General features: G+C 53.1%; 1 protein-coding gene across 2 annotated transcripts; it reads right to left on the bottom strand.

Moving 5' to 3' along the window:
• Positions 1 to 17: 17 nt before the first annotated feature.
• PRMT9 (protein arginine methyltransferase 9) lies at positions 18 to 26,759 on the bottom strand. 2 transcript variants are annotated; one of them, XM_068168020.1, is made up of 14 exons: positions 26,684 to 26,759; positions 26,043 to 26,121; positions 23,955 to 24,155; positions 23,332 to 23,480; positions 19,995 to 20,231; positions 18,393 to 18,560; positions 17,517 to 17,619; positions 17,089 to 17,195; positions 15,183 to 15,375; positions 9,414 to 9,597; positions 4,972 to 5,683; positions 2,649 to 2,802; positions 1,809 to 1,931; positions 18 to 532 (listed from the first exon to the last, which is right to left on the bottom strand). In XM_068168020.1, the coding sequence occupies exons 3-14, from the start codon at positions 24,138 to 24,140 to the stop codon at positions 317 to 319; spliced, it is 2,532 nt and encodes an 843-aa protein (XP_068024121.1). In that variant the 5' UTR covers positions 24,141 to 24,155; positions 26,043 to 26,121; positions 26,684 to 26,759; the 3' UTR covers positions 18 to 316. The 2 variants fall into 2 exon arrangements, with proteins under 2 accessions (XP_068024121.1, XP_068024122.1); XM_068168021.1 differs by having other exon boundaries at positions 19,995 to 20,156.
• Between the last annotated feature and the right edge of the window lie 595 nt (positions 26,760 to 27,354).

The raw sequence follows: 27,354 nt of genomic DNA, 5'->3' as shown, positions 1-27,354 counted from the left end.
GAACACCGCTGCCCTCTTCGTGGGAGAGAGGGAGCTGGTTCCAGAGCTTGGCCTTGCAGTGGTTTAAGGCTTGTACTGAAAATGGCATTGTGACAGGAGCAGAAGTCTGTCCCACTGCTGTGGTCACTCCAATAGCTACCAATCACCTCCTTGCTCCCCTGACAGTCCAGCAGTGGAACCCAAGCTTCTTCTCTCAAAGCCACAAAACAAGCCTCTTGGCTCCAGAGAGAAAATGTAGGCTTTTAATACAAAGGAGCAGCAGTGCTGGGAGGAAGAGTCAGGTCCTGCACAGGTGCTGCATGCACCACCTCGGGGGTCACCGCTTGACTGTGATGCTGAGATTGCTTTTGTGGTGCTGAACCTCCAGCAGCAGCTCCTCTCCAACCTCCACAGGGATGGGCTCATCCAGCACAACTGCAGCTTGCTTCCAGTGGGATGACTCCTCAGATGTGTTCAAGCTGTGGTCTTCATCGAGGTGGATGTGATACCAGAAGGGAATGGCAGTGACTCTGCCAGACTTACAGACTTGTACCTAAAACCATTCAAAACAGGGATCAGTGCCACCCTTTGCAAAGGAGTGTACCAAGACAGTTCAACCCATCCCATAGCAACACAGAATCCAGAGCCATTTTGCAAGTAAAAGGCCTTCAAGATCACCCAGTCCAACCCTTCTCTAACTCTACCCAGGCTGGGACTAAACCATGGCTCTCAGCACATCTCTGCCTCTTGGAAACACCTCCAGGGATGGGCATTCAACCACCTCCCTGCTCCACCTGTGCCAGGCTTTAGGAGAAACTCCTTGACTGAAAGGGTTCTCAATGTCCAATTTTGGGGCAACTTGAGGCCATTTCCTCTCCTCCTCTTGTCACTTGGTACTAGGGAGAATGGCTTTGACCTCCTCTTAGGTAGTTGTAGGGAGCAAGCCTCCTCCAACTCTAGTTCCCTCAGCTGTTCCTCCAGACCTTTCACCAGCTTCTGTCCTTCTCTGGACGTGCTGCTTTTCTAGTGAAGGCCCCAAAACTGACTCCAGTACTCAAGGTGTGGCCTCACCAGTGCCAAGTACAGGAGGACTGCCCTGGTCCTGCTGGGACCACTATCCTTGATCCAGGCCAAGATGCTGGTGACCACCTTGCTCACCTGTGCACGCATTGGCTCATGTTCAGCTGGCTGCTGCCACCACCCCCAGGGCTCTCCCTGCTGGGCAGCTTCCCAGCCACCCTGCCCCAAGCCTGGAGTGCTCACAGGGTTGTGACTCCTATGAGGACAGACTGAAGGAGTTGGGGCTGTTCAGTCTGGTGACAAGAAGGCTCTGAGGTGACCTCATTGTGGCCTTCCAGTATCTGAAGGGGGCCTACAGGAAGGCTGGGGAGGGACTGCTCAGGATCTCAGGTAGTGACAGGACTAGGGGGAATGGAATGAAGCTGGAGGTGGGGAGATTCAGGCTGGAGGGGAGGAGGAAGTTCTTCCCCATGAGAGTGGTGAAGCCCTGGAATGGGTTGTCCAGGGAGGTGGTTGGGGCCCTGTCCCTGGAGGTGTTTAAGCCCAGGCTGGATGAGGCTCTGGGCAGCCTGATCTAGTGTGGGGTGTCCCTGCCCATGGCAGGGGGGTTGGAACTAGATGATCCTTGTGGTCCCTTCCACCCCTGACTGATACTATGACACAAGGGCCTGATCCAGCACTCAATGCCCTATGTCAGATACAGACAAGTTAATTCTGCATGCAAGTTTCCAGCCAAGGTAAGCAGTGATGGAGCAGCTCTGCAGAGCAGTAGCTGAGCTCTCTTGGAACTTCATGTATGATCAACTTACCTTCACTTCCCTGCTGGAGCTGTTCAGCAGAGGGTTCATGAGATCCAGCCTTAAAAGCTCTGCTGGCTCACTCAAGGGTAGACAGGGCAAGGTGGAGAGATCCAAATAGACACGAACAGGTACCTGAGGGTATAAACCACAACTTTAGGCAGCAGCAGCTACAGCAAAGTCAAAGCAGGCTTCAGCATCATGCAAAAGTTTTGAGGAACAACTGCAGTGCCTGCCAGAGGCAGCCCAAATGCAAAGTACAGCCTTCAGAAGGGTGGCTGTTGGGATACAAGGTGATGAAGGAGAGCACAGGACCACTGCAGCTATCTTCCATCACTCAGACAAAACTCCCACACCAGTTCTCCAATACATGGAACCCATTTTAGCTTAGCTTAAGTTTCCTCTCTGCTCACATAAACCTCTCAATAGAATCACAGAATTGGCAGGGTTGGAAGGGACCCCTAGTTCCAGCCCCTCCTACCATGGGCAGGGACACCTCATACTAGATCAGGTTACTCAGCCACTTGCAGCCTGGCCTTCAAAACCTCCAGGGAGGAGGCTTCCACCACCTCCCTGGGCAACCTCTGCCAGTCTCTCACCACCCCCATGGGGAAGAGCTTCTTCCTAACATCCAATCTGAATCTACCCCTTTCTTGTTGGGTTTTTTTTGCCATCCCCCCCAAGTCCTGTCACTCCCTGACACCCTAAAAAGTCCCTCCCCAGCTTTCCTGTGGGGCCCCTTAAGATACTTTATCAATGTGAAGAAGTTTGACCTCTTCAGGTTTTTGTTGTGATACTGTGAAACATCTAGACAGCTGCAGAGTGCCTGGCAGACACCCAGTGCCCTCCTACCTTGAACTGGTTGATGAAAGGGGCTACATTAAAGCCCAGAGTTGGTTCTGATCCTTGGACAGCACTCTCCAGTAGCAGAGACTCCGACTCTACAAGCATCCCATAGACCAAGACATACTGTGGGAAAATCTTCCCTCCACTGTGAAGCAGACATCTGGAAAGGGAGAGAGATGTCACCTCTGGAGCAAGCCCTTCAAGAGCAGGGAAGGGACATGGAGCCCATGTGAGGAAGGCACATTCCCTCTGCCCCTCTGAAGCCCACATGGGTTTGGGTTGGATCCTATCTGCCAGGCAAACCAGGAAAACTCATCAGATGATACCAGGGCTATGGAACCAACTCCTCTTTACTCTGGAAACAGAGCTAGTTCAAGGTGAAGACAGGGGGATTTATTCCTAGCACCAGCCTGTAATGCTGAAGGGCTGGCAGAAATGCTTAGCAAGAGTGGAAGTCAGGAAGGCCATGCTGTGAGGGGCACTGGCTAAGGGGGCAGCATATCCCTACAGGGAAACAAAACCTGCTGGGGTTAAGTCACCCTTCTCAAAGTGTTTCCCTAAAGCTGATGCAATGCCAGGAGGCAGCATTTGTCCTGAATAAACATCTGAGCTTTGCTTGGTCTCTTGCTGCAGAACATCTCACTGCTGAGAGCAGCAACAGCAGAGAAGCTTGCACTTGGCACAAACACCTCCCCTCCACCACAAACTGCTTTAGGTTTCCTTTTTCCACAGCAGGCCTCTTCTCACTGGAGTGGGGGAGCTGAGTGGTGCAGTACTGGATGCACTTCTGTGCCAACAGATTTGAGCCTACTTATGACAAAGAGTCATCTCTCATTTGTTCTTATAGCAAAGAAAATCTCTGAAGTCAGCCAAGGATTTACTCAGAACTTAAGAAAGGGAAGGAACAGGATCTCAGGTAGTGATAGGACTAGGGGGAATGGAATGAAGCTGGAGGTGGGGAGATTCAGGCTGGAGGGGAGGAGGAAGTTCTTCCCCATGAGAGTGGTGAAACCCTGGAATGTGTTGTCCAGGGAGGTGGTTGGGGCCCTGTCCCTGGGGGTGTTTAAGCCCAGGCTGGATGAGGCTCTGGGCAGCCTGCTCTAGTGTGGGGTGTCCCTGCCCATGGCAGGGGGGTTGGAACTGGCTGATCCTTGTGGTCCCTTCCAACCCTGAATGAAACTATGAAACAGACATCACCTCCAACACTCTGCCATCACTAAGCATGAGGACCAACAGAGAAGGTTCTCTACCCCCACAGATCCCTTTCACATCTACTTTGTTACCTATTTCCCTTACTTTATTGCTCCTGCTTTGCACTCCTTCCCACCCACCCTGCCAGGGGTAAGTGGGAGCTTTGTTGCTGCCTCCTTAGCTGTTCCAACACCTTGTCTTTGTCCTGTAGAACCAGTTAGTTCCAACAACAGCTTGGATCTGGGCTTTCCTAACCCTGCTCCAGACCAAGCAATACCCTCACCTACAAAATACAAACAAGCCTACAAAAGGAAAGTCTTGGCAGCAAGATACATGTATATACACACACACACAGTGGTGACACCACAAGCACTTTGTGGGGTTCAAGCCCCTCAGAAAAGGAGCTCTTGCTGCTCTGCAGAACCAACAGGGCAGGATTTGGGGAGCTGGAAGAAAAAATCTTGTGGAATCATAGAATTGTTAGGGTTGGAAAGGACTTCAAGGATCAGCCAGTTCCAACTCCCCTGACACAGACAGGGACACCTCACACAGGATCATAGTATCATAGTTTCAGTCAGGGTTGGAAGGGACCACAAGGATCATCCAGTTCCAACCCCCCTGCCATGGGCAGGGACACCTCACACTAGAGCAGGCTGCCCAAAGCCTCATCCAGCCTGGGCTTAAACACCTCCAGGGACAGGGCCCCAACCACCTCCCTGCACAACCCATCCCAGGGCTTCACCACTCTCATGGGGAAGAACTTCCTCCTCACCTCCAGCCTGAATCTCCCCACCTCCAGCTTCATTCCATCCCCCCTAGTCCTATCACTACCTGAGATCCTGAGCAGTCCCTCCCCAGCCTACTTGTAGCCCCCTTCAGATACTGGAAGGCCACAGTTAGGTCACCTCAGAGCCTTCTCTTCTCCAGACTGAACAGCCCCAACTCCTTCAGTCTGTCCTCATAGGAGTGGTGCTCCAGCCCTCTGCTCATCCTCCTGGCCAGGTTGTTCAGAGCCACATCCAGCCTGGACTTGAAAGCCTCCAGGCATGAGGCTCCCACCACCTCCCTGGGCAGCTTTCCAAAGCTTTCAGATTACTTATAGGTTCCTAGGAATGCTTCTTGTCCATTTATACTGCACCTGGATATTGCAGCTTTTTCCATCACCTCCTGCTGGATCAAGCCTGATGTCTCTATAACATCCAAGATGATGATACTCCACAGCTTGTCTGATTTGGGTCTTTGGAGCACAACACTTTCATCTTCTAAGTGGCTGAGCCAAAACTCCAAGGTTTCCTTCGGGAAGTGGTTAGCTTCTGCAATGACATTAAGTGCTGCCTGATGCTGTTCCTTCTCCACAGAACTGTAGGCTCTAACTGGTCCAAGTTTGCCAGCTATAATTGGCAGGATGGAGAAGCCTTCAGATACATCCAAAATGTAGAGAGGATCAGGAATCTCATCTGGGGAGGCCTTGCTTTGACTCTCTGGGAGGTTGGCCTCGCCGCCGTGCCCATCAACGTCCATGGACTGCAAGTCCTTACCCGGATTCAGTGACAGCAGCACTTTGCCCATGGCAGCTTTAAAGCATTCATGGTAGGGGACATCATTCAGCAGGGCTATTTCTGTCGACTCCAACACACACACTTGACTGCTGCCATCCTGTTTGCTGGTTGTCTGTAGCCCAGCCAGAGCGTGACACAGCTCGGCCTCATTGCCCGAGCTCAGCGGGTCGCCTCTGCCGCCCAAGTCCATCCCACACTCTGGGGGCAAAGAAGATATCTTCTGGATCTTCAGGTAGCAGTCTTGGCAGCACACCTCCATCACCACAGTATCTCCAGCCTTCACAGAATAATCTGGGCCAAACAGCACAAACAAGTATCAGAGTATCAGTCACGGTTGGAAGGGACCACAAGGATCAGCCAGTTCCAACCCCCCTGCCATGGGCAGGGACACCCCACACTAGAGCAGGCTGCCCAGAGCCTCATCCAGCCTGGGCTTAAACACCTCCAGGGACAGGGCCCCAACCACCTCCCTGCACAACCCATCCCAGGGCTTCACCATTCTCATGGGGAAGAACTTCCTCCTCCCCTCCAGCCTGAATCTCCCCACCTCCAGCTTCATTCCATTCCCCCTAGTCCTATCACTGCCTGAGATCCTGAGCAGTCCCTCCCCAGCCTTCCTGGAGCCCCCTTCAGATACTGGAAGGCCACAATGAGGTCACCTCAGAGCCTTCTCTTCTCCAGACTGAACAGCCCCAACTCCTTCAGTCTGTCCTCATAGGAGAGGTGCTCCAGCCCTCTGATCATCCTCCTGGCCCTGCTCTGGACACCTTCCAGCACCTCCAGATCCCTCTTGCAATAGGGGCTCCAGAACTGGAGGCAGGACTCCAGGTGGGGTCTCACCAGGGCTGAGCAGAGGGGGAGGATCACCTCCCTTGCCCTGCTGGCCACACTTCTCCTGCTGCAGCCCAGGATCTGATTGGCTTTCTGGGCTGCAAGTGCACACTGAGAGCTCCTGGTGAGCTTCTCCTCCCCCAGCACCCCCAAGGCTCTCTCCTCAGGGCTGCTTTCCAGCCAGTCCCTGCCCAGCCTGGATTTGTGCCTGGGATTGCCTCCACCCAGCTGCAGGACCCTGCACTTGGTCTTGTTGAACCTCATGAGGTTGGCTTGTGCCCACCTCTCCAGCCTGTCAAGGTCCCTCTGGATGGCCTCCCTTCCCTCCAGCGTGTCTGCTGCACCACACAGCTTGGTGTCATCAGCAAACCTGCTGAGGGTGCACTCAGTGCCACTGTCCATGGCACCCACAAAGATGTTGAACAAGCCTGGTCCCAGGACTGATCCCTGAGGGACTCTGCTTGTCCCTGGCCTCCACTGGGACATGGAGCCACTGACAGCCACTCTTTGGGTGCAGCCATCAAGCCAGTTCCTTATCCATCTAGTGGTCACCCATCACACCCATGTGTCACCAGCCTGCAGACCAGGATGTGGTGTGGGACAGTGTGGAAGGCTTTGCTCAGGGCCAGGTAAATCACATCAGTTACTTGACAGAGAAGCTGAGAGAAGCAGCCACACAGTGCTTCAAAACACCCCAGCACTGCCTCACTTCCTGAGTTATCACTGCTGTGGATGAAAGAAGAATTCTAGCCTGGAACCCAGAAGCTGAAACCTGTGATTGCCTTTAAACTGCCCCACACCCAGTGAAATCCATTTCTCCTCCAACTATGCCTTCCTGTGATGAAGAGGTAGTACTTTCAGTCTTCTCTCAACAGCAGAGTGGACAAAACCACACTGGGAAAGAAACTGAGTGTGCTTTAAAATGCTAAACACTCAAGACTGTGATTTTTAGGACCCCCTAGAGACAGTTGTGCAGCTCCAATTCACTGGCACATCTGTGCCAGCCTTTGGATGCTCTCTGTGTATGTCCTATGGAGGTGAATCCACTGACACAGACCAGAACTGCTGTGGGGTGTGACAAACACAGCTTTCAATGGCCACACAGGCTGCAAGAGCCTCTTCCCTCCCCTATGCTCTTCAGTTGAGCCAGCCTAGGGCACAGCTGCCCCTGCTGGGCACCACAGTGTAAGAAGGATATCAAACTAGAATGGGCTGGGCTGGAAAGGACCTCCAAAGGTCATCCAGTCCAACCTCCCCACAGTCAGCAGGGACATCCCCAACTAGATCAGGCTGCCCAGAGCCTTATCAAGCCTCACCTTGAGTACCTCCAGGGAAGAGGCCTCAATCACCTCCCCAGGCAAGCTGCTCCAGGGTTCCACCACCCTCACAGTAAAGAGCTTCTTCCTGATATCCAATCTAAGTTTGCCCTTCTCCAGTCTGAAGCCATTGCCCCTTGTCCTGTCCCTGCAGGCCTTTGCAAACAGTCTCTCTCCATCCTTCTTGTAGCCCCTTCAGGTACTGGGAGGGTCCTCTAAGGTCTCCCTGGAGCCTTCTCTTCTCCAGGCTGAACAACCCCAGCTCCCTCAGCCTGTCCTCATAGCACAGGCCTTCCAACACCTTGATGATTCTCATGGCCCTTCTCTGAACCTGCTCCATCAGGTCCATGTCCTTCCTACACTGAGGGCTCCAGACCTGGATGCAGTACTCCAGCTGAGGTCTCACCAGAGCAGAGTATCAGAGTGTTCAGAGGAGAGTGACTAAGACAGTAAGAGATATCAAGGAGAACATTTATGAGGAGCAGCCATGGTCACTTGGCTTGTTCAGCCTGGAGATGACAAGGCTGAGGGGAGACATCACTGCAGTCTACACCTTCCTCAAGGTGGGCAGCAGAGAGGCAGGTGCTGATCTCCCTGGTGACCAGCAACAGCACACAGGGAAATGGAATGAAGCTGCATCAGGGGAAGGTCAGACTGGACATCAGGAAAAGGTTCTTCACTGTGAGAGTGGTCACAGGCCCAGGCTCCCCAGGGAAGTGGTGACAGCACCAAGCCTGCCAGAGTTCGAGGAGCATCTGGACAATGCTCTGAGTCTCATGATCAGTTTGAGGTAGTCCTGTGAGGAGCAGGGAGTCAGACCCCTTATGGATCCTTTCCAACTCAAGACACTCCCAAGATTCTATGGAAGAGGAGAACAGAGGTGAATGGAGAGCAGAGAGAAGGGACACTGCCACCAACTGTCAGTGGGGAACAGCGTTTAATACAAGTCCAAACTGGGGGTGAGGGCAGGCAGGAACATTTAGTTTGGCTTCTGTGGCAGCAGCAGTCAGCAGTTCCTACTTTGTGACTGAGGAGGGGTGGGGGAGGCATTTTGGCTAAGTCAGGCCAGTCAGCAGCCCCACTGTTTGGATTTGCTCCACAATGCATTTAGTTCAGTGGAGAAAAATGAGAAGGGAATGGAAAGTGCTCCCCCAGCCCTTCAGCAGGTCCCTTGCCTGCTGCAGAGCAGAGGTCCATGGACAACCCCAGATGCAGGGACTGTGCACTGCAGCCCAGAAACATGATCAGGAATCAGAGAATAGAATCAGCCAGGTTGGAAAAGACCTCAGAGATCATCAAGTCCAATCTGTGACCTAATTCCTAACACCTCCTGACAACTAAACCATGGCTCCAAGTGCCACATCCAAGCCTTTCTTGAACACCTGCAGGGACAGGGACTCCACCACCTCCCTGGGCAGCACATTCAAGTGGTCAATTACTCTTTCTGTGTAGAACTCTCTCCTCACCTCCAGTCTAAACTTCCCCTGGTGCAGCTTGAGGCTGTGTCCTCTTGTTCTGCCACTGGCTGCCTGGGAGAAGAGACCAACCCCCAGCTGGCTACAGCCTCCTTTCAGGAAGCTGTAGAGAGCAATAAGGTTTCCCCTGAGCCTCCTCTTCTCCAGGCTAAGCAACCCCAGCTCCCTCAGCCTCTCCTCACAGGGCTGTGCTCCAAACCCCTCCCCAGCCTCATTGCCCTTCTCTGGACACATTCAAGTGTCTCAATGTCCTTCTTAAACTGAGGAGCCCAGAACAGGACACAGGACACAAACTGTGACCTAACCAGTGCTGAGTACAGGGGCTGAGGTTACAACTTAAGTAGCTCAAACACAAAAGGAAAGCAAGCTAATGACAAGAAGAAAACGCAGAGGACATACCAAGGCAGCCCTGCACAGGGTAGACTGCCTGCTCCCAGCAAGTTTCCTCACTGGGACTTGTAGACAGAGCATGCTCATCATCAAGCTGCAGCACAAACCACACCACAACAGCATCTAGTATTCCTCCTTCAGTGACTGGCAGGCTGAGCTTCCATGGCTTTCTGGCTGCAAGGCTTTTCAGCTCCTGACCAAAATGGAAAGAGATGAAAAGGGTGAGAGTTTTGCTCCATAAAGCAGGACAAAAAAGCAGCTTTTGTTACCCTAACCCATCCATATTTCTGCACTGATCCATGAATGGCACCAACAGAATCACAGAAACATCCAGGCTGGAAAAGTCCCTCAGGATCACCAAGGCCAACCATTAACCCTACTCTACAAGGTTCACCCCTGAACCATATCCCCAAGCACCACATCCAAACCACCTTTAAACACATCCAGACTTGGGGACTCCACCACCTCCCTGGGCAGCACATTCCACTCCCTGACCACTCTTGCTGGGAAAATTTTACTCATGTCCAGTAAACCCAAAGTGAAGAAGCTGCTACAATACCAACTATCATCATTGCAATAGAACAGAATAGAACAGGTTGGAAGAGACCTTTGAGATCAAGTCCAACCTATCATCCAACACCACTGGAATGTGCTGCCCAGGGAGGTGGTGGAGTCCCCATCCCTGGAGGTGTTCAAGAGGGGACTGGATGTGGCACTTGGAGCCATGGTCTAGTAGTCATGAGGTCTGTGGTGACAGGTTGGACTCGATGATCTTTGAGGTCTTTTCCAACCTTACTGATTCCATGACTCTAATCAACTAAACCATGGCACCAAGCACCCCATCCAGTCTCTCCCTAAACACCTCCAGGGATGGAGACTCCACCACCTCCCTGGGCAGCACATTCCAATGGCTAATCACTCTTTCTATGAAGAACTTCTTCCTCACCTCCAGCCCTAACCTCCCCTGGCACAGCTTGAGACTGTGTCCTCTTGTTCTGGTGCTGCTTGCCTGGGAGAAGAGCCCAACTCCCACCTGGCTACAACCTCCCTTCAGGGAGTTGTAGGCAGCAAGTAGGTCTCCTCTGAGCCTCCTCTTCTCCAGGCTGCAGGCGGGTTTAGGAACCCGCTGTGGTGTGAGGTGTCCCTGCCCACGGCAGGGGGGTTGGAACTAGATGAGGTTCCCTTCCAACCCTAACAATTCTCTGATTCTGATCTCACTGCTCTTCCATACAAGTGCTTTGCTGCTGGTCATTTTTCCTCCAGTGGGGTGGCAAAGAGCAGCAAGTTGAAGCTTTGCAGGCATTAAGCCCCTGGAAGAATGAGAGCAAGAGCGCAAGCATGCAACTGTTGGCTTCTGGGAAGCTACAGCTGGTTACAAGGGTGTTTCATACATCCTTTGGTATGTTTGATACACACATATTTGATCTAAATCCTCCAGAACTTCTCAACTACTCCCCCCCACAGTAACTTCTCAGGCAAAGTAGAGCAAATAGCTCTAATTGTTGGCAAGAGCACAATTCCTTTAGGGCCTGAAAGGGGAGACTGAGCTTTAATTACTGGCTGCTGAGGTAAACACTCACTTCCACTCCCAGTGGCACTGAGCTGCTGCCAAGCACACAGGCAGCACTTGGCAAGGTGCAAGCCTCTGTAGCCTGTAATTACAGGAGAAACTGAGCTGCTGCTGATAGTATTATCAGTCATAAAATAATCAGCAGAACTCAGATCCTTCTTTTCCTTTTTGACTTCTTATTTCTCTGGCCTGGGCTGATGTCTTTGAACCCCCCTGCAACCCACTCTGTGAAAGTGTTGCACCCTCTTGGAAGTCTTTTGCTCACTCCTGCCAATGCTGGGTGTTGATAGCACACACAGAATACACACACCAACTTCCTCAGTCTTTGAGACCCAAGTGTAGGCAGCAGGTCTTTGAAATGGCTACATTAAGGCCAAGGGATTTCTGCTCTGCATTCCAACCTTCAGCAGGTAATCCTGCTGCTGTTTGTAAGGACAGCAGGGTGGGGGGGGTTATTCCAAACAAAGGAACACAGATCATTGTTCTGAACATCCAGGCACCAGTGGCCATGACAAAACAAAAACAAAGCAAAAAAACAAACCCAAACCACAGGTTGGATTTAATCTACCACTGGGGTTCACAGTCTCACAGTATCACTTAGGTTGGAAAGGACCTCGAGGATCATCGAGTCCAACCTATCAACACAGATCCCTTTTACTTACAGTATCTTATCATTTCATCACAGGATCACAGGATGTTGGGGGTTGGAAGGGAGATCATTGAGTTCAAACCCCCTGCCAGAGCAGGGCCATAGAATCCAGCACAGGTCACACAGGAACACATCCAGATGGGGCTTGAAAGGCTCCAGAGAAGGAGACTCCACAACCTCTCTGGGCAGCCTGCTGCAGGGCTCCGTGAGCCCCCAATAAAGAAGTTCCTCCTCATGTTGAGGTGGAACCTCCTGTGCTGGAGTTTATATCCATTGCCCCTAGTCCTGTCCCAAGGTGCAAATGAGCAGAGCCTGTCCCCTCTCTCTTGACCCCCAGCCCTCAGAGATTTATAGACTTTGATCAGATCCCCTCCCAGCCTTCTCCAGACTAATCAGCCCCAGGACTCTCAGCCTCTCCTCCCCAGACAGTGCTGCAGTCCCTTCAGCATCCTGGTAGCCCTCCCTTGGACTCTCTCCAGCAGATCCCTGTCCCTCCTGGAGAGCCCAGATGCAGTATTCCAGGTGAGGTCACACCAGGGCAGACTAGAGGAGGAGGATGAGAACCTCCCTGGATCTGCTGGACTTGCTCCTCTTAATGCCCCCCAGGACCCCATTGGCCTTCTTGGCCCCCAGGGCACATTGCTGTCCCTTGCAGAACTTGTTGTCCAGCAGCACTCCCAGCTCCTTCTCCACAGGGCTGCTCTCCAGCAGATCACCTCCCAGCCTGTACTGCTGCAGTTTATTCTTCCTGCCCAGGTGTAGGACTCTGCATCTCTCCTTGTTGAACCTCATCAGGCTCCTCTCTGCCCAGCTCTCAGTCTGTCCATGTCTCTGAATGGCCTCACGGCCTTCAGGCAAATCAGCCAAGCCTCCCAGCTCACTATTTGCAGCACACTTCGCTAGCACACTCTGTCATCAAGTCACTGATGAAGAAGTTCAACAGGCTGGACCCCACACTGATCCCTGGGGGACTCCACTAGCCACAGCTCTCCAGCTGGACTTGGCACTATTGACCACCACTCTTTGGGCTCTGTGCTGCAACCAGTTCCTAATCCACTTCACTGCCTGCTCTCCCATCCCACATTTCCTGAGCTTGCTCACAAGGATGTTATGGGAGACAGTGTCAAAAGCCTTACTAAGGTCAGGAACACTCTATTAGCTCAGCTGAAACTTCCAAGCAGGAGTTGTGAATCATGGTTTAAAGAGTTACACTGTCCTTGCTTTAAAGCTAACTTGAGAGGTCTGCCAGCAGGCAGCTGCTCAAGAGCAGCCATCTCTCAGATGAGTAAGAGTTTCTTATTGATGCTGGAAGCAGAAGCAACATTAGGTCAACAGAGAGATGGCTCCCAGTAGCACACTGCAGAGCCTTGTCTTCTTTCATTTGTGATCTCAGACAAGCCAGCCAGGAGCAGCTATTGATTCCAATCCTGGTCAAACAGGAGCCAAGAATAATTTCATTTATGTAACAGAATCTATTTTGAGCTCTGACTCAATGCTAACTCCTCACCACGGGTCAATGAGCAAGAAACACACCAGAGATCAGATGTATCATCCTTTTAGCAAGCTCAGCTGTGAGTTACTGAGGTCCCTGCCTCATTCAGTCTCAGTCCCCTGTGCAAAACACAGGAAATAATGCTGCACATTGCAGTGTGCCAAGGCACAAACACTGCAGGAGTCCACAGGAGCTGAAGCTGGAATCAAACTGGCTGCAGAGGATAAAATCATTCCTTCATCTCCTTCCTTTTACACTTACAGATGTTTTGTTTAACGCATCCTTTCTCTCTTGTCTTCAAGAGGTTCTGAAAGACTGGGGTGTATTAGTAGGAGTGTCCAGCAGATCCAGGGGGGTTCTCCTCCCCCTCTGCTCTGGTGAGACCTCACCTGGAATACTGCATCCAGTTCTGGGCTCCCCAGTTCAAGAGGGACAGGGATCTGCTGAAGAGAGTCCAGTAGAGGGCTAGAAGGATGCTGAAGAGACTGGAGCACTGCCTGGGGAGGAAAGGCTGAGAGCCCTGGAGCTGTTTAGTCTGGAGAAGACTGAGAGGTGATCTGATCAAAGTCTATAAATCTCTGAGGGCTAGTGGTGAAGAGGGAGGGGACAGGCTCTGCTCAGTTGCACCCTGTGATGGGACAAGGGGCAATGGATATGAACTGAAGCACAAGAGGTTCCACCTCAATATGAGGAAGAACTTCTTTACTGTGAGGGTTACAGAGCACTGGTCACAGGCTGCCCAGAGAGGCTGGGGAGTCTCCTTCTCTGGAGCCTTTCAAGACCCATCTGGATGCATTCCTGTGTGCCCTGTGCTGGATTTTATGGTCCTGCTCTAGCAGGGGGTTGGACTTGATGATCTCTGGGGGTCTCTTTCAAGCCCTAACATCCTGTGGGCTTCAGTCAGCTCTACAACTGCATACATTATTTGAGTTGGTTGCATTTTACCTCTCTCTCCCTGTACCTCAGTACAGGCAGCTGGCAGCTGTTTGGCCCCATGCTGAGTCAGTTTAGTCCCCTAAACTCTGCCAAACAAACAAGAAACTCCAGCTTTTAAACCTCACAGACCTGATGAATCACTTCACCACACAAGCTATCAAAACCAGCAGAGGACTTCAATGCAGCCCTGCCCTTGGGAGGTGTTCTGAAATTGATCCCAGAGAGCAAATAAGATATGGAGCTCTCTGGATCAGCAAATGGGTTACTTGGAATCATAAAGTCATAGAATCAACAAGGTTGGAAAAGACCTCAAGGATCATCGAGTCCAACCTGGCACCACAGACCTCATGACTAGACCATGGCACCAAGTGCCACATCCAATCCCCTCTTGAACACCTCCAGGGATGGGGACTCCACCACCTCCCTGGGCAGCACATTCCAACAGCTAACAACTCTCTGTGAGGAACTTTCCCCTCACCTCCAGCCTAATCCTCCCCTGGTGCAGCTTGAGACTGTGTCCTCTTGTTCTGCCACTGGCTGCCTGGGAGAAGAGACCAACCCCCAGCTGGCTACAACCTCCCTGCAGGGAGTTGGAGAGAGCAAGAAGGTCTCCCCTGAGCCTCCTCTTCTCCAGGCTAAGCAACCCCAGCCCCCTCAGCCTCTCCTCACAGGGCTGTGTTCAAGGCCTCTCCCCAGCCTCATTGCCCTTCTCAGGACATGTTCAAGTGTCTCAATGTCCTTCTTAAATTGAGGGGCCCAGAATTGGACACAGGACTCAAGGTGTGGCCTAACCAATGCAGAGCACAGGGCACAAGGACTTCCCTGCTCCTGCTGGCCACACTATTCCTTATGCAGGCCAGGATGCCCTTGGCCTTCTTGGCCACCTGGGCAACACTGCAGGCTCATGTTCATTTGCTGTCAATCAGCACCCCCAGGTCCCTCTCTGCCTGGCTGCTCTCAGCCACTCTGTCCCCAGCCTGTAGCTCTGCTTGGGTTTGTTGTGGCCAAAGTGCAGCCCCTGGCACTTGGACTTGTTGAATGCCATCCTGTTGGACCCTGCCCATCTGTCCAGCCCTTGTACCCTCTAAGAGATCAACACCTTCTAAAAGAGGTGAAAGAAACCATCACCACCTGTAGATCATTGAAATCTATTGTCATGACTTGGCAGGGTTCTGTCAGGGGGATGTAGCCTCCAGGAACACGACTGAGCTTCTCAGTGGTGTAAGGTTCAACAGTTTCCTCTGAGCCAGCACAAGCATAAGTTGGACTGAAGAACTGCACTGCATTTGACAAGCACACACCAGCAACTTCCTGTGTTTCCACTCTGGGAATAAAAAGGAAATAAAAACAACAATTCATATAAATTGACCAAAAAAGAAAGGAGGGAAAAAAAAAACAAGGAGGCTAAAAGGAGATTCCTCCTAGGAACAGAATCACTGAATCAACCAGGTTGGAAAAGACCTCTGAGATCATCAAGTCCAACCCATTACCCAATACCTAACACCTCCTGACAACTAAACCATGGCTCCAAGTGCCACACCCAAGCCTTTTCTGAACACCTCCAGGGGTGGGGACTCCACCACCTCCCTGGGCAGCACATTCCAATGACCAATGACTCTCTCAGTGAAGAACTTCCTCCTCACCTCCAGCCTAATCCTCCCCTGGCACAGCTTGAGACTGTGTCCTCTTGTTCTGCCACTGGCTGCCTGGGAGAAGAGACCAACCCCCACCTGGCTACAACCTCCCTGCAGGGAGTTGTAGAGAGCAATAAAGGTCTCCCCTGAGCCTCCTCTTCTCCAGGCTAATCACCCCCAGCTCCCTCAGCTTCTCCTCACAGGGCTGTGCTGCAGACCTCTCCCCGGCTTTGTTGCCCTTCTCTGGACACATTCAAGTGTCTCAATGTCCTCCTTAAATTGAAGAGTCCAGAACTGGACACCCTCATCTTTTGAAAGGGGGAGGTATGGAGCCAGCCATAAAGAGGGCAACATGAGAATAAGAGCCAAGTGTTAACCCCAGAGCCTCCAATACAGAAATAAGCAACTCTGCTACTAAGGATTTTGTTTTCCCCCTGAAGTGTGAGTCTTTGGTCAATGCCTTCAGCATGTGTAAAGGCCTCTCTTCAGCAGAACTGATCATAGTATCATAGTATCAGTCAGGGCTGGAAGGGACCACAAGGATCAGCCAGTTCCAACCCCCCTGCCATGGGCAGGGACACCCCACACTAGAGCAGGCTGCCCAGAGCCTCATCCAGCCTGGCCTTAAACACCTCCAGGGACAGGGCCCAACCACCTCCCTGCACAACCCATTCCAGGGCTTCACCACTCTCATGGGGAAGAACTTCCTCCTCACCTCCAGCCTCAATCTCCCCACCTCCAGCTTCATTCCATTCCCCCTAGTCCTATCACTGCCTGAGATCCTGAGCAGTCCCTCCCCAGCCTTCCTGTAGCCCCCTTCAGATCCTGGAAGGCCACAATGAGGTCACCTCAGAGCCTTCTCTTCTCCAGGCTGAACAGCCCCAACTCCTTCAGTCTGTCCTCACAGGAGAGGTGCTCCAGCCCTCTGCTCATCCTCCTGGCCCTTCTCTGGACACCTTCCAGCACCTCCAGATCCCTCTTGTCATAGGGGCTCCAGAACTGGAGGCAGTACTCCAGGTGGGGTCTCCCCAGAGCTGAGCAGAGGGGGAGAATCACCTCCCTCGCCCTGCTGGCCACACTTCTCCTGCTGCAGCCCAGGCTCTGGTTGGCTTTCTGGGCTGCAAGTGCACACTGAGAGCTCATGTTGAGCTTCTTGTGCACCAGCACCACCATCATCATGATCATCAACATTTTGTGATGAAGTGATCCAGCAAGCCTGAACCACAAGGAGGGAAAAATAAAACACAAGGGGAGGCGGGGAGGGAAATAAATAAAACCACAAGAGAGAACCTGGGAAAATGTGTGGGGAGGGTGAGAGCAGAACTTGTTTGGTGAAACAGGTCATGAGCCTCTCTGCCTGGGTAACAAGGACAGGTTCAGAGTGTGCTAGAACTGGAACATACCTGTGATGCTTACGTATCTCTCTGCATTCCACTGCCATCCCAAACACTGTAGCACTTGCAGGGATAACCCTGCCATAGTCTCCAGCACTGGCATCTTGGTGTTTAGGCTGTGAAAACAGGAACAAGGACATGCCATGAGACAGTGACCTGCTTCTACTATCACTGGAATGCCCAGGGTAGGCGGTCAGGAGCACTCAAGATCAAAGCCAAAGCAGCAATCAGGCTGCCCAGGGAGGTGGTGGGGTGGATATCCCTGGAGGTGTTTAAGAAAAGCCTGGATGAGGCACTTAGTGCCATGGTCTAAGGTAATTAGTTAGGGTTGGGTGATCAGTTGGACTTAATGATCTTGGAGGTCTCTTTCAACCTGTGTGCTGATTTGCTTGGCACAGAACCCATCTCATGTACACACAGATATCCACAGCACCCACCTTTGGCTGGAGAAGGAGATGCTCCCAAGCATGTATCAAGCTCTCTACAATGCCTTCCCCAAACAAACCAGCATCAACTGTTTCTGTGACGACCAAGGACACTCTAGACATGGAAAAGACCGCCATGAAATAGAATGTGAGACACACACACAAGCCATTTAAAGCACAAAAGCACCACAGCAGTGTGAGCTCAAAGCAAAACTGCTGCCACTGCTCTGCAAGTTTCAGTACAGGTGGGCAGTCTCATTCCAACAAATGAAGTGTTTTGAGCTCCTGTTACAAGTTACACAAGAGGCAGGTAAAAGAATGAACACTGAGCAAGAGTTTACCACAAAGCTTTGCCCCATCCCTAGTGGAAGACCTTACTGTGGCCTTTCAATAGCTGAAGGGGGCTCCAAGAAAGCTGGGGAGGGACTTCTTAGGGTGTGAGGGAGTGATAGGACTGGGGGAGCTAGAGGGGAGATTCAGGTAGGATGTTAGGAAGTTGTTCCCCATGAGGGTGATGAAAGCCTGGCACAGGTTGCCCAGGGAGGTGGTGGAAGCCTCCTGCCTGGAGGTGTTTGCAGCCAGGCTGGAGGTGGCTGTGAGCAACCTACTGTGGTGTGAGGTGTCCCTGCCCATGGCAGGGGGTTGGAGCTGGCTGAGCCTTGAGCTCCCTTCCAACCCTGACAATTCTGTGCTTCTAATTTCCTTCCTGTTTAGCCCAGAGAGCATTTTCTATTTTGCTGAAATGAAGAGCACTTGGCGCCAGGGTCTAGTAGGCATGAGGTCTTGGGTGACAGGTTGGACTTGAGGATCTTTGAGGTCTTTTCCAACCTTGTTTATGATTCTATGAGCTACTTCAAGATGACATCTCAACAGCATGCAGCAACCTACCTTTCAGGCATGTGCCTTGGAATTTCTAGATCCAGTGACTTCAGATGCAGAAGGTTGATCTCCCTCTCCATGTTATTTGCTGCCACCACGTCCCGGGCAAGCTCATACATGGTTTTGGAGAGCTCACAGGCATAGACAGAAGATGCTCCTGCCTTTTTGGCAAACATGCTGAAAAACAGGAACCATGGCTTTTCCCCTCCAGTTAAAACCACTGCAGGTGAAGCATGACAAGATACCAACTGCTCTCAAGTTCTTCTTCCTTCATCTGTTCCATATTTTAAGACACATCCTAGTCTAAAAGTCATTATGAAGTTCAGGAGTATCCACCAGGTGGACACTGTGCACAAACTGATGGCCTCTTGATATGTTACCATGCAGGTAGCATGAGGATACTCCCCCAGCTATGCTACATCCACTCTGTGTTAGACTCACTAACTAAAGAGAGGACACACAACATTACAGCTCCAAAACTAACACTGAGTAACTCAACTCCCCAGCAGCTCCTGGCACAAAAAGCATCTGCAACAAAGCATTCAAAGCCACCACTTAGACACCAACATCCCAACTCACTGACCTCTGAAAGCTGTGTGTCCTCTCCTTAGGTTTTGTCCCAGTAAATGCCAGCAAGGACTTTCACTAGCACCCAAATGTTGTTAGACACCAAACACGCTTCCATGAAGCCATGCAATGAGCTCTTGGGGCCAAGAAGGCCAATGGCATTCTGGGGTGCATCAGAACAGGTGTGGCTGGGAGGCTGACAGAGGTTCTCCCACCCTTCTACTCTGCCCTGGTGAGGCCTCATCTGGAGTATTGTGTCCAGTTCTGGGCACCTCAGTTCAAGAAGAACCTCAGGGAACTGCTTGAGACAGTCCAGCAGAGAGACACAAAAATGAAGTGTGTGAAACATCTTCATTGTAAGGAGAGCCTGAGGGAGCTGAGAGCTCTGTAGCTTGGAGAGGAGGAGCCTGAGAGGTGACCTCATTCATGTTCATAAAGATGTGTAGAGTGAGGGCTCAGAGGCTGGAGCCAGGCTCTGCTGGGTGATGCCCAATGCCAGCACAAGGAGCAGTGGTGGAAGCCGAGGCAGAGGAAGTTCCACGGAAACAGGAGGAAAAGTTTTTTCCCCTGTGAGGTGACAGAACACTGAACAGGCTGCCCCAGGGGGGTGTGGAGTCTCCCTCTCTGGAGATCATAGTATCAGTCAGGGTTGGAAGGGACCACAAGGATCATCCCGTTCCAACCCCCCTGCCATGGGCAGGGACATCCCACACTAGATCAGGCTGGCCAGAGCCTCATCCAGCCTGGGCTTAAACACCTCCAGGGATGGCGCTCCGACCACCTCCCTGGACAACCCATTCCAGGGCTTCACCACTCTCATGGTGAACATTCAAAACCTGAATATCATGGAGATATTCAAAACCTGCCTGGATGTGCTCCTGGGTGATCTGCTCTGGATGTGCTCCTGGGTGATCTGCTCTGGATGTGCTCCTGGGTGACCTGCTCTGGGTGACCCTGCTCTGGCTGAGCTTTCAAGGTCCCTTCCAACGCCCTAACCCTCCGTGATTCTGCGAAGTTCAGCTTAAACATGCGCTTAGGACCCACCTCAGAATCCCTGTCCCTGTCCCAATATCAAGGACAGAGTTGCAGCCTGAGTGGACAGCGTTCTGGATGGCTCTCAGGTAGGTCAGGTTCCTCTTGGAGTCGTTGAGCATGACGAAATGCCAGCGCTCCACCAGCCAGTTCGCAACGCGGTAGAAATTCTCCCTGGCGTCGGCAAAGTCAGGGTTGAGCTTCACTGCCTTGTGGAAGTACCCAGCTGCTTCGTCTCTGAAGCCCATCCTGAGGGTTACAAGGACAGGGGAAAGGGGTAAAAACAGAAATGGGGAGGTTCAGCTTGGATTCAAAACTAGAAGCGGGGAGCTGCTCTGCTCTGAGCACAGGCTGAGAGAGTTGGGGTTGTGCAGGCTGGAGAGGAGAAGGCTCCCAGGAGACCTTCTGGTGGCCATGCAGGATCTGAGGGGAGGGACTTTTGAGGGTGTCAGGGAGTGATAGGACTGGAGGGAATGGAACAAAACTAGAAATGGGTAGATTGAGATTGGCTGTGAGGAAGAAGTTGTTCCCCAGGAGGCTTGGTGAGAGCCTGGCACAGGTCGCCCAGGGAGGTGGTGGAAGCCTCATCCCTGGAGGTGTTGAAGGCCAGGCTGGATGTGGCTGTGAGCAACCTGCTCTGGTGTGAGGTGTCCCTACCCATGGCAGGGGGGTTGGGACTGGCTGAGCCTTGAGGTCCCTTCCAACCTGGTGCTGGTGGAGGAGAAGCTCAACAGGAGCCAGCAGGGAGCACTTGCAGCCCAGAGAGCCAAGCAGAGCCTGGGCTGCAGCAAGAGAAGCACAGCCAGCAGGTGGAGGGAGGCAATTCTCTCCAGCTGCTCTGCTCTGGTGAGACCCCACCTGGAGCTCTGTGTCCAGTTCTGGAGCCCCTATTACATGATGGATCAGGAGGTGCTGGAAGGTGTCCAGAAAAGGGCCATGAGGAGGAGCAGAGGGCTGCAGCTGCTCTGAGGACAGACTGAAGGAGTTGGGGGTTGTTCAGTCTGGAGAGGAGAAGGCTCCCAGGAGACCTTCTGGTGGCCTTCCAGGATCTGAAGGGGGCCACAAGAAAGCTGGGGAGGGACATTTCAGGGTGTCAGGGAGGGATAGGACTCAGGGGGAGATTGAGATTGACTGTGAGGAAGAAGTTGTTCCCCATTAGAGTGGTGAGACACTGGCACAGGTTGCCCAGGGAGGTGGTACAGGCCCCATCCCTGGAGGTGTTGAAGGCCAGGTTGGATGTGGCTCTGAGCAACCTGCTGTGGTGTGAGGTGTCCCTGCCCATGGCAGGGGGGCTGGAGCTGGCTGAGCCTTGAGGTCCCTTCCAACCCTGACAGTTCTGTGATTCTAAGAAACAAAGCACATGGTCAGCTGCCAAGTACCTGCAGATGCCTGGGGGGAGGTCTGTTAAGGTCTTACAGCAATTAACAGGGAAGGGTTTTGCTGTCTTGAGAAACACTGATAGAACTGCATGGGAAAGAATTGGCTACAGCTGCACACAACACACTTGGAAATGAAAAGGCAGGCAAAAAACACCACTGCAGGCACTAACTAGTCCTCACCTAGTACTGCACCCCTTAACCTACAAGAGGTTTTACAAGAGCTTGCTGCTACATGACAGCAGCAGCCACACAGTCCAAGGCTCACTGATCATAGAATTGTTTTGGCTAGAAAAGACCTTCAAAGGTCATCCAGCCCAACCCTTCCCTAACTCTACCAAGGCTGTGGCTAAACCATGTCCCTCAGCACATCTCTGCCTCTTTGGAAACAGCCCAGGGATGGGGACTCAAGCACCTCCCTGGGGAGCCTGTTTTACTCCTTGAGAAGCATTTCAGTGAAGATGTTTCTTCTCCTATCCAACCTGACCCTTCCCTGCTGCAATCTGAGGCCATTTCCTCTCATCCCATCGCTTGTTACTGCAGAGAAGAGGCCAACCTTCACCTGGCCCCATCCCTGGAGACTTTCAACATCAGACTTGATGTGGGCCTGGGCAGCCTGATCTAGCTGGAAGTGTCTCTGCCCACTGCAAGGGGAGTTGGCCTTTGAAGGTCCCTTCCAACCCAGTGCAAGCTGTGAATCACTGTGGGTTCATCAGCACAAGCACCAACACAGGAACTGAACAATTTTGGTCTCCTGTTTGGTTCAGTAACCCCTTAATAAAATGTTAACAGGTATTTTCATAGTTTCATAGTTTCATTCAGGGTTGGAAGGGACCACAAGGATCATCTAGTTCCAACCCCCCTGCCATGGGCAGGGACACCCCACACTAGATCAGGCTGGACAGAGCCTCATCCAGCCTGCTCTTAAACACCCCCAGGGATGGGGCCTCAACCACCTCCCTGGACAACACATTCCAGGGTTTCACCACTCTCATGGTGAAGAACCTCCTCCTCACATCTAGCCTGAATCTCCCCACCTCCAGCTTCATTCCATTCCCCCTAGTCCTATGACTACCTGAGATCCTGAGAAGCTACCTGAGATCCTGAGAAGATTTTAAGATTTTAAGGCAGTGCTTTTCAGTTCTCACTCTCAGAGTGTTTTTACTTCTTAATCCTGGAGTTGGTCCAGCAGATTGAGGGAGGTTCTCCTCCCCCTCTACTCTGCCCTGCTGAGATCTCACCTGGAATGTTACACCCAGCTGTGGGCTCCCCAGTTCAGGAGGGACAGGGATCTGCTGGAGGGAGTCCAAGGGAGAGCTATGAGGATGATGAAGGGAGTGGAGCACTGCCCTAATGAGGAGAGGCTGAGAGACCTGGGGCTGGTTAGTGTGGAGAAGACTGAGAGGGGATTTAACAGATGCTTGCAATTATCTGAGGGCTGGGGGTCAAGAGGGAGGGGACAGGCTCTGCTCAGTTGCACCCTGGGATAAGACCAGGGGCAATGGATATCAACTCCAGCACAGGAGGTTCCACCTCAACATGAAGAGGAACTTCTTCACTGTGAGGGTCACAGAGCATTGGTCACAGACTGCCCAGAGAGGTTGTGGAGTCTCCTTCTCTGGAGACTTTCCAGCCCTGTCTGGATGTGTTCCTGTGTGACCTGCCCTGGATTCTGTGGTCCTGCTCTGGCAGAGGGGTTTGGACTCAATGATCTCCAGAGATCCTTGCCAACCCCTAACACTCTGTGATTCTTTTGGTTTACTTCTGCTGACTACCAACACTTATCCCCAGCACTGTCCACTTTAAGCCAACAAACAGGTCTGCAGTTCAGCACTACAGCAAACACATCAAGTATGTGCTGACAGTCACTTCTTTTACATGCCTTTTACATGCTGTGCTGAACTGGGCCTGGTTTGTTAACTCATACTGCAGAATGGGAACCTTGCAAGAGCTGAAGACCCACTGCCACAAACCTGAAAAGATGTTCTCCCATGCTGTTACAGATCACTTCATCATTTGGATAGAGTTCAAGGGCTTGCTCATAGCAGTTGAACAGATCTGGAATGCGTGCCAGAGAATCCAGCTCTTCTGCCCATTTAAAGAGAGTGAACTGAAAGGTCTCCTAGGGAATAAACCACACAACTCAGTTAAAGGTAGTTACCAGGAGCAGGGAACTAAGCCTTGAAAACAGCCAGAGGAAGCCTGGTGGGCCCCTGAACACTCTCATCCCCCCCAAAGCAGCAGCCTGTAATTGTTTGCTATCATCCTAAATCAGGTAGCTCACTTGAAGCAGCAGAAGCAAGCCCTCAGAGTATCCCCACCCAGCAGCACTCACCTGCTGGAGTGAAGCCAGCAGTCACAGGGCTCTGATTTTTGACTTGACTCATTTGGCACACAGACTAAAAAGGTATCAGGTCCCTTCCCCCCCCACAGCTTATCACACAAGTTACTGGCTGCCTCCATTACTGTTTACTGCCTTGATTTTGAAGACCAGGTGGCAAAGTCTGACTCACACCACGAGCAACAAAACACATCACTAAGCCTCAACAGGCCTAGAGCGAAGGAAACGCTGTCACCCAACTCAGAGAGCACTTACTTTGACACTGGTTTTTAACTCAGGAGCCAGGTTTAGTACCAGAAGGTAGTGGGCATATGCAGTCCCAAAATCCTGGTCCTCCAGGCAATGCTGAGCGCTCTGCAACGACCTGGTCACCAGCTCCCTCCGGCCAGCCTCCCGACCACCCCGAGGGTGACGGTGAAGTTTAGAGTTGGAGTTGGGCATTCTGGAGGATGTGTGCTGAAGGAAAGGAAGAGAATGTGCACTGTGGGTCACAAAGGCTTGCACTCAAAGCTGACAGATCAAATGAAGGCTTTCCTTTCCAGGGGCAGGAGTAAAAACCATCCCAAATCGCGACCGTGCAAAACCCTGCTCACCTTCGTGCCACCAGTAACTCCACCACCTTGCAAGTGAAGTGTTCCACCCCTCAAAGGCCAAGCATGCAGCAGGTTTATGCTGGAGCAGGTCTTGGCAAGTGGTTACACTTCTCACTATGTTTACAACTGATGACACCAAGTCAGGAGCAGATGTTGGTCAGTTAGAGGGTAGAAAGGCTCTGCAGAGGGACCTCGACCGACTGGACAGATGGGCAGAGTCCAACAGGATGGCACTGAACAAGTCCAAGTGCCAGGGGCTGCACTTTGGCCACAGCAACCCCAGGCAGAGCTACAGGCTGGGGTCAGAGTGGCTGAGAGCTGCCAAACAGAGAGGGACCTGGGGGTGCTGATCGACAGCTGCCTGAACATGAGCCAGCAGTGTGCCCAGGTGGCCAAGAAGGCCAATGGCATCCTGGCCTGCATCAGGAACAGTGTGGCCAGCAGGAGCAAGGAAGTCCTTGTGCCCCTGTACTCTGCATTGGTTAGGCCACACCTTGAGTCCTGTGTCCAGTTCTGGGCCCCTCAGTTTAAGAAGGACATCCAAACACTTGAAGGTGTCCAGAGAAGGGCAGCAAGGCTGGGGAGAGGCCTTGAGCACAGCCCTGTGAGGAGAGGCTGAGGGAGCTGGGGTTGTTTAGCCTGGAGAAGAGAAGGCTCAGGGGTGACCTCATTGCCCTCTACAACTACCTGAGAGGTGGTTGTAGCCGGGAAGGGGTTGGTCTCTTCTCCCAGGCAACCAGCACCAGAACATGAGGACACAGTCTCAAGCTGTGCCAGGGGAGGTTTAGACTCGAGGTGAGGAGGAAGTTCTTCACCGAGCGAGTCATTCATCATTGGAATGTGCTGCCCAGGGAGGTGGTGGAGTCCCCATCCCTGGAGGTGTTCAAGAGGGGACTGGATGTGGCACTTGGTGCCATGGTCTAGTCATGGGGTCTGTGTTGATAGGTTGGACTCGATGATCCTCGAGGTCTCTTCCAACCTTAGTGATACTGTGACACTGTGATTTGAATCCATACTTCAGCATGTCTCTGGCCAGGTGGCACTGTGCACTCAACCACAAGATCTGCAGGTCAGAACTCCTCCACTTTCACAACAGTATCTTCATAAAGCAAGGGCTCCCATAAAAAGACTTCATGTGCTCACAGCTCATTTCACACCAAGCAACACAGAAGCACAGAAGAAAGAAGGTTGAAAGAGACTTCAGAGACCATGAAGTCCAACCAATATTGACTTTATGACTACTAAACCATGGCTCCAAGTGCCACATCCAATCCCTTTTTGAACACCTCCAGGGATGGGGACTCCACCACCTCCCTGGCCAGCACATTCCAATGGTCAATTATTCTTTCTGTGAAGAACTTTCTCCTCACCTTCAGCCTCAACCTCCCCTGGTGCAGCTTGAGACTGCGTCCTCTTGTTCTGGTGCTGGGTGCCTGGGAGAGGAGACCAACCCCCACCTGGCTACAACCTCCCTGCAGGGAGTTGTAGACAGCAATAAGGTCTCCTCTGAGCTTCCTCTTCTCCAGGCTAAGCAACCCCAGCTCCCTCAGCCTCTCCTCCCAGGGCTGTGCCCCAGACCCCTCCCCAGCCTGGTTGCCCTTCTCTGGACACACTCAAGAGTCTCAATGTCCTTCTTAAAACTGAGAGGCCCAGACCTGGACACAGTAACCCACTCAAGAAAACATCAAACAGTTACCAGAACCGAGATGCACAGTTTGCATTGCTACTTTAACTTTCAATGGTTACTTACATCAGAGGACCTAAGGTGGCCTTCAGGGTTTTTAGCTGTATCCCAGAGCTGAAGAAAGTGGAAGTTACATGGGGCTGGCCTGGAAAAAACACAGCACCGTCACAGCCAGGCTGGAGGCTTTTTTTCTTCTCCTAAAACAAACAAACAAAAACCCCCAACACACGAAGCAAACGTCGGCCGGGCCTCAGGTGAGCACCAGCAGGCTACTGGGCAGCATGCCCGAGCAGAGAGGCCCCTGCCAAGCCGCCTGCCCGAGGCGTGGGGCGGCCCCGGGGCAAGGCAGCCAAGGGACACAGCTCGGAGCGGCGCCCAGGCCTCAAAGGCCGCACGACCCCCAGGCACTGCCCCGCTATCAGAGTATAGTATCATAGTATCAGTCAGGGTTGGAAGGGACCACAAGGATCATCTAGTTCCAACCCCCCTGCCATGGGCAGGGACACCCCACACTAGAGCAGGCTGCCCAGAGCCTCATCCAGCCTGGGCTTAAACACCTCCAGGGACAGGGCCCCAACCACCTCCCTGGAAAACCCTGGACAACCCACTCGCGAGGAGAGCCCCGGAGCCGCCGCGCAGGGCAGGAAAGGGTTCCGGAGCTTCGCTTGAGGCCAGCCCAGAGCGGCGGGCAAGCCCGGAGCCATCACCTGCTCGGTACGGAACGGGACCGCCAGGAAAGCGCCGCTCCCGGCCCAGGCCGCCGCCATGTTGGTGACGCGCGGAGGTCACGGCGCATGCGCGCGGCGGCGGGAAGGGGCTGGACCGCTCGGGGCGGGGCTCGGCCGCTCCGGGGCGGGGCTCGGCCGCTCGGGGCGGGGCTCGGCCGCTCCGGGGCGGGGCTCGGCCGCTCGGGGCGGGGCTCGGCCGCTCCGGGGCGGGGCTCGGCCTCTCGCAGCTTAACCGCTTCGGGGGCGGGGGGTTTCGGCCGCTCGGGGCTCAGCCGCTCCGGGAGCTGGGGGGTTCGGCCGCTCGGGGCTCAGCCGCTCCGGGAGCTGGGGGGTTCGGCCGCTCGGGGCTCAGCCGCTCCGGGAGCTGGGGGGTTCGGCCGCTCGGGGCTCAGCCGCTCCGGGGGCGGGGGAGTTTCGGCTGCTCGGGGCGGGGCTCTGCCGCTCGGAGCTCAGCCCCTCCGGGAGCCAGGGGGTTCGGCCTCTTGGAGCTCAGCCGCTTCGGGGGCGGGGGAGTTTCGGCCGCTCGAGGCGGGGCTCAGCCGCTCCAGGGGGCTGGGGGAGGAGCTCGGCCCCTCGGGGCGGGGCTCAGCCTCTCCAGGGGGCTGGGGGAGGAGCTCGGCCACTCGGGGCGGGGCTCGACCGCTCCGGGG

The sequence above is a fragment of the Melanerpes formicivorus genome, unplaced genomic scaffold (genome assembly GCF_026170545.1).
Source record: "Melanerpes formicivorus ecotype bairdi unplaced genomic scaffold, bMelFor1.0.p_v2 SCAF_129, whole genome shotgun sequence".
NCBI classification, from domain to species: domain Eukaryota; kingdom Metazoa; phylum Chordata; class Aves; order Piciformes; family Picidae; genus Melanerpes; species Melanerpes formicivorus.
The sequence above is the reverse complement of the archived record's forward strand: the minus strand, read 5'-3'. Positions and strand labels throughout refer to the sequence as shown.

What these genes read in the sequence shown, in the direction of transcription:
- PRMT9 (XM_068168020.1), bottom strand. Translation starts at nt 24,140, where the DNA reads ATGCCCAACTCCAACTCTAAACTTCACCGTCACCCTCGGGGTGGTCGG. An exon ending in AGTTAAAAACCAGTGTCAAA is followed by an intron (nt 23,481 to 23,954) that starts GTAAGTGCTCTC and finishes TTTATTCCCTAG; the next exon opens with GAGACCTTTCAGTTCACTCT. An exon ending in TAGATTTCAATGATCTACAG is followed by an intron (nt 9,598 to 15,182) that starts GTGGTGATGGTT and finishes CATTTTGGTCAG; the next exon opens with GAGCTGAAAAGCCTTGCAGC.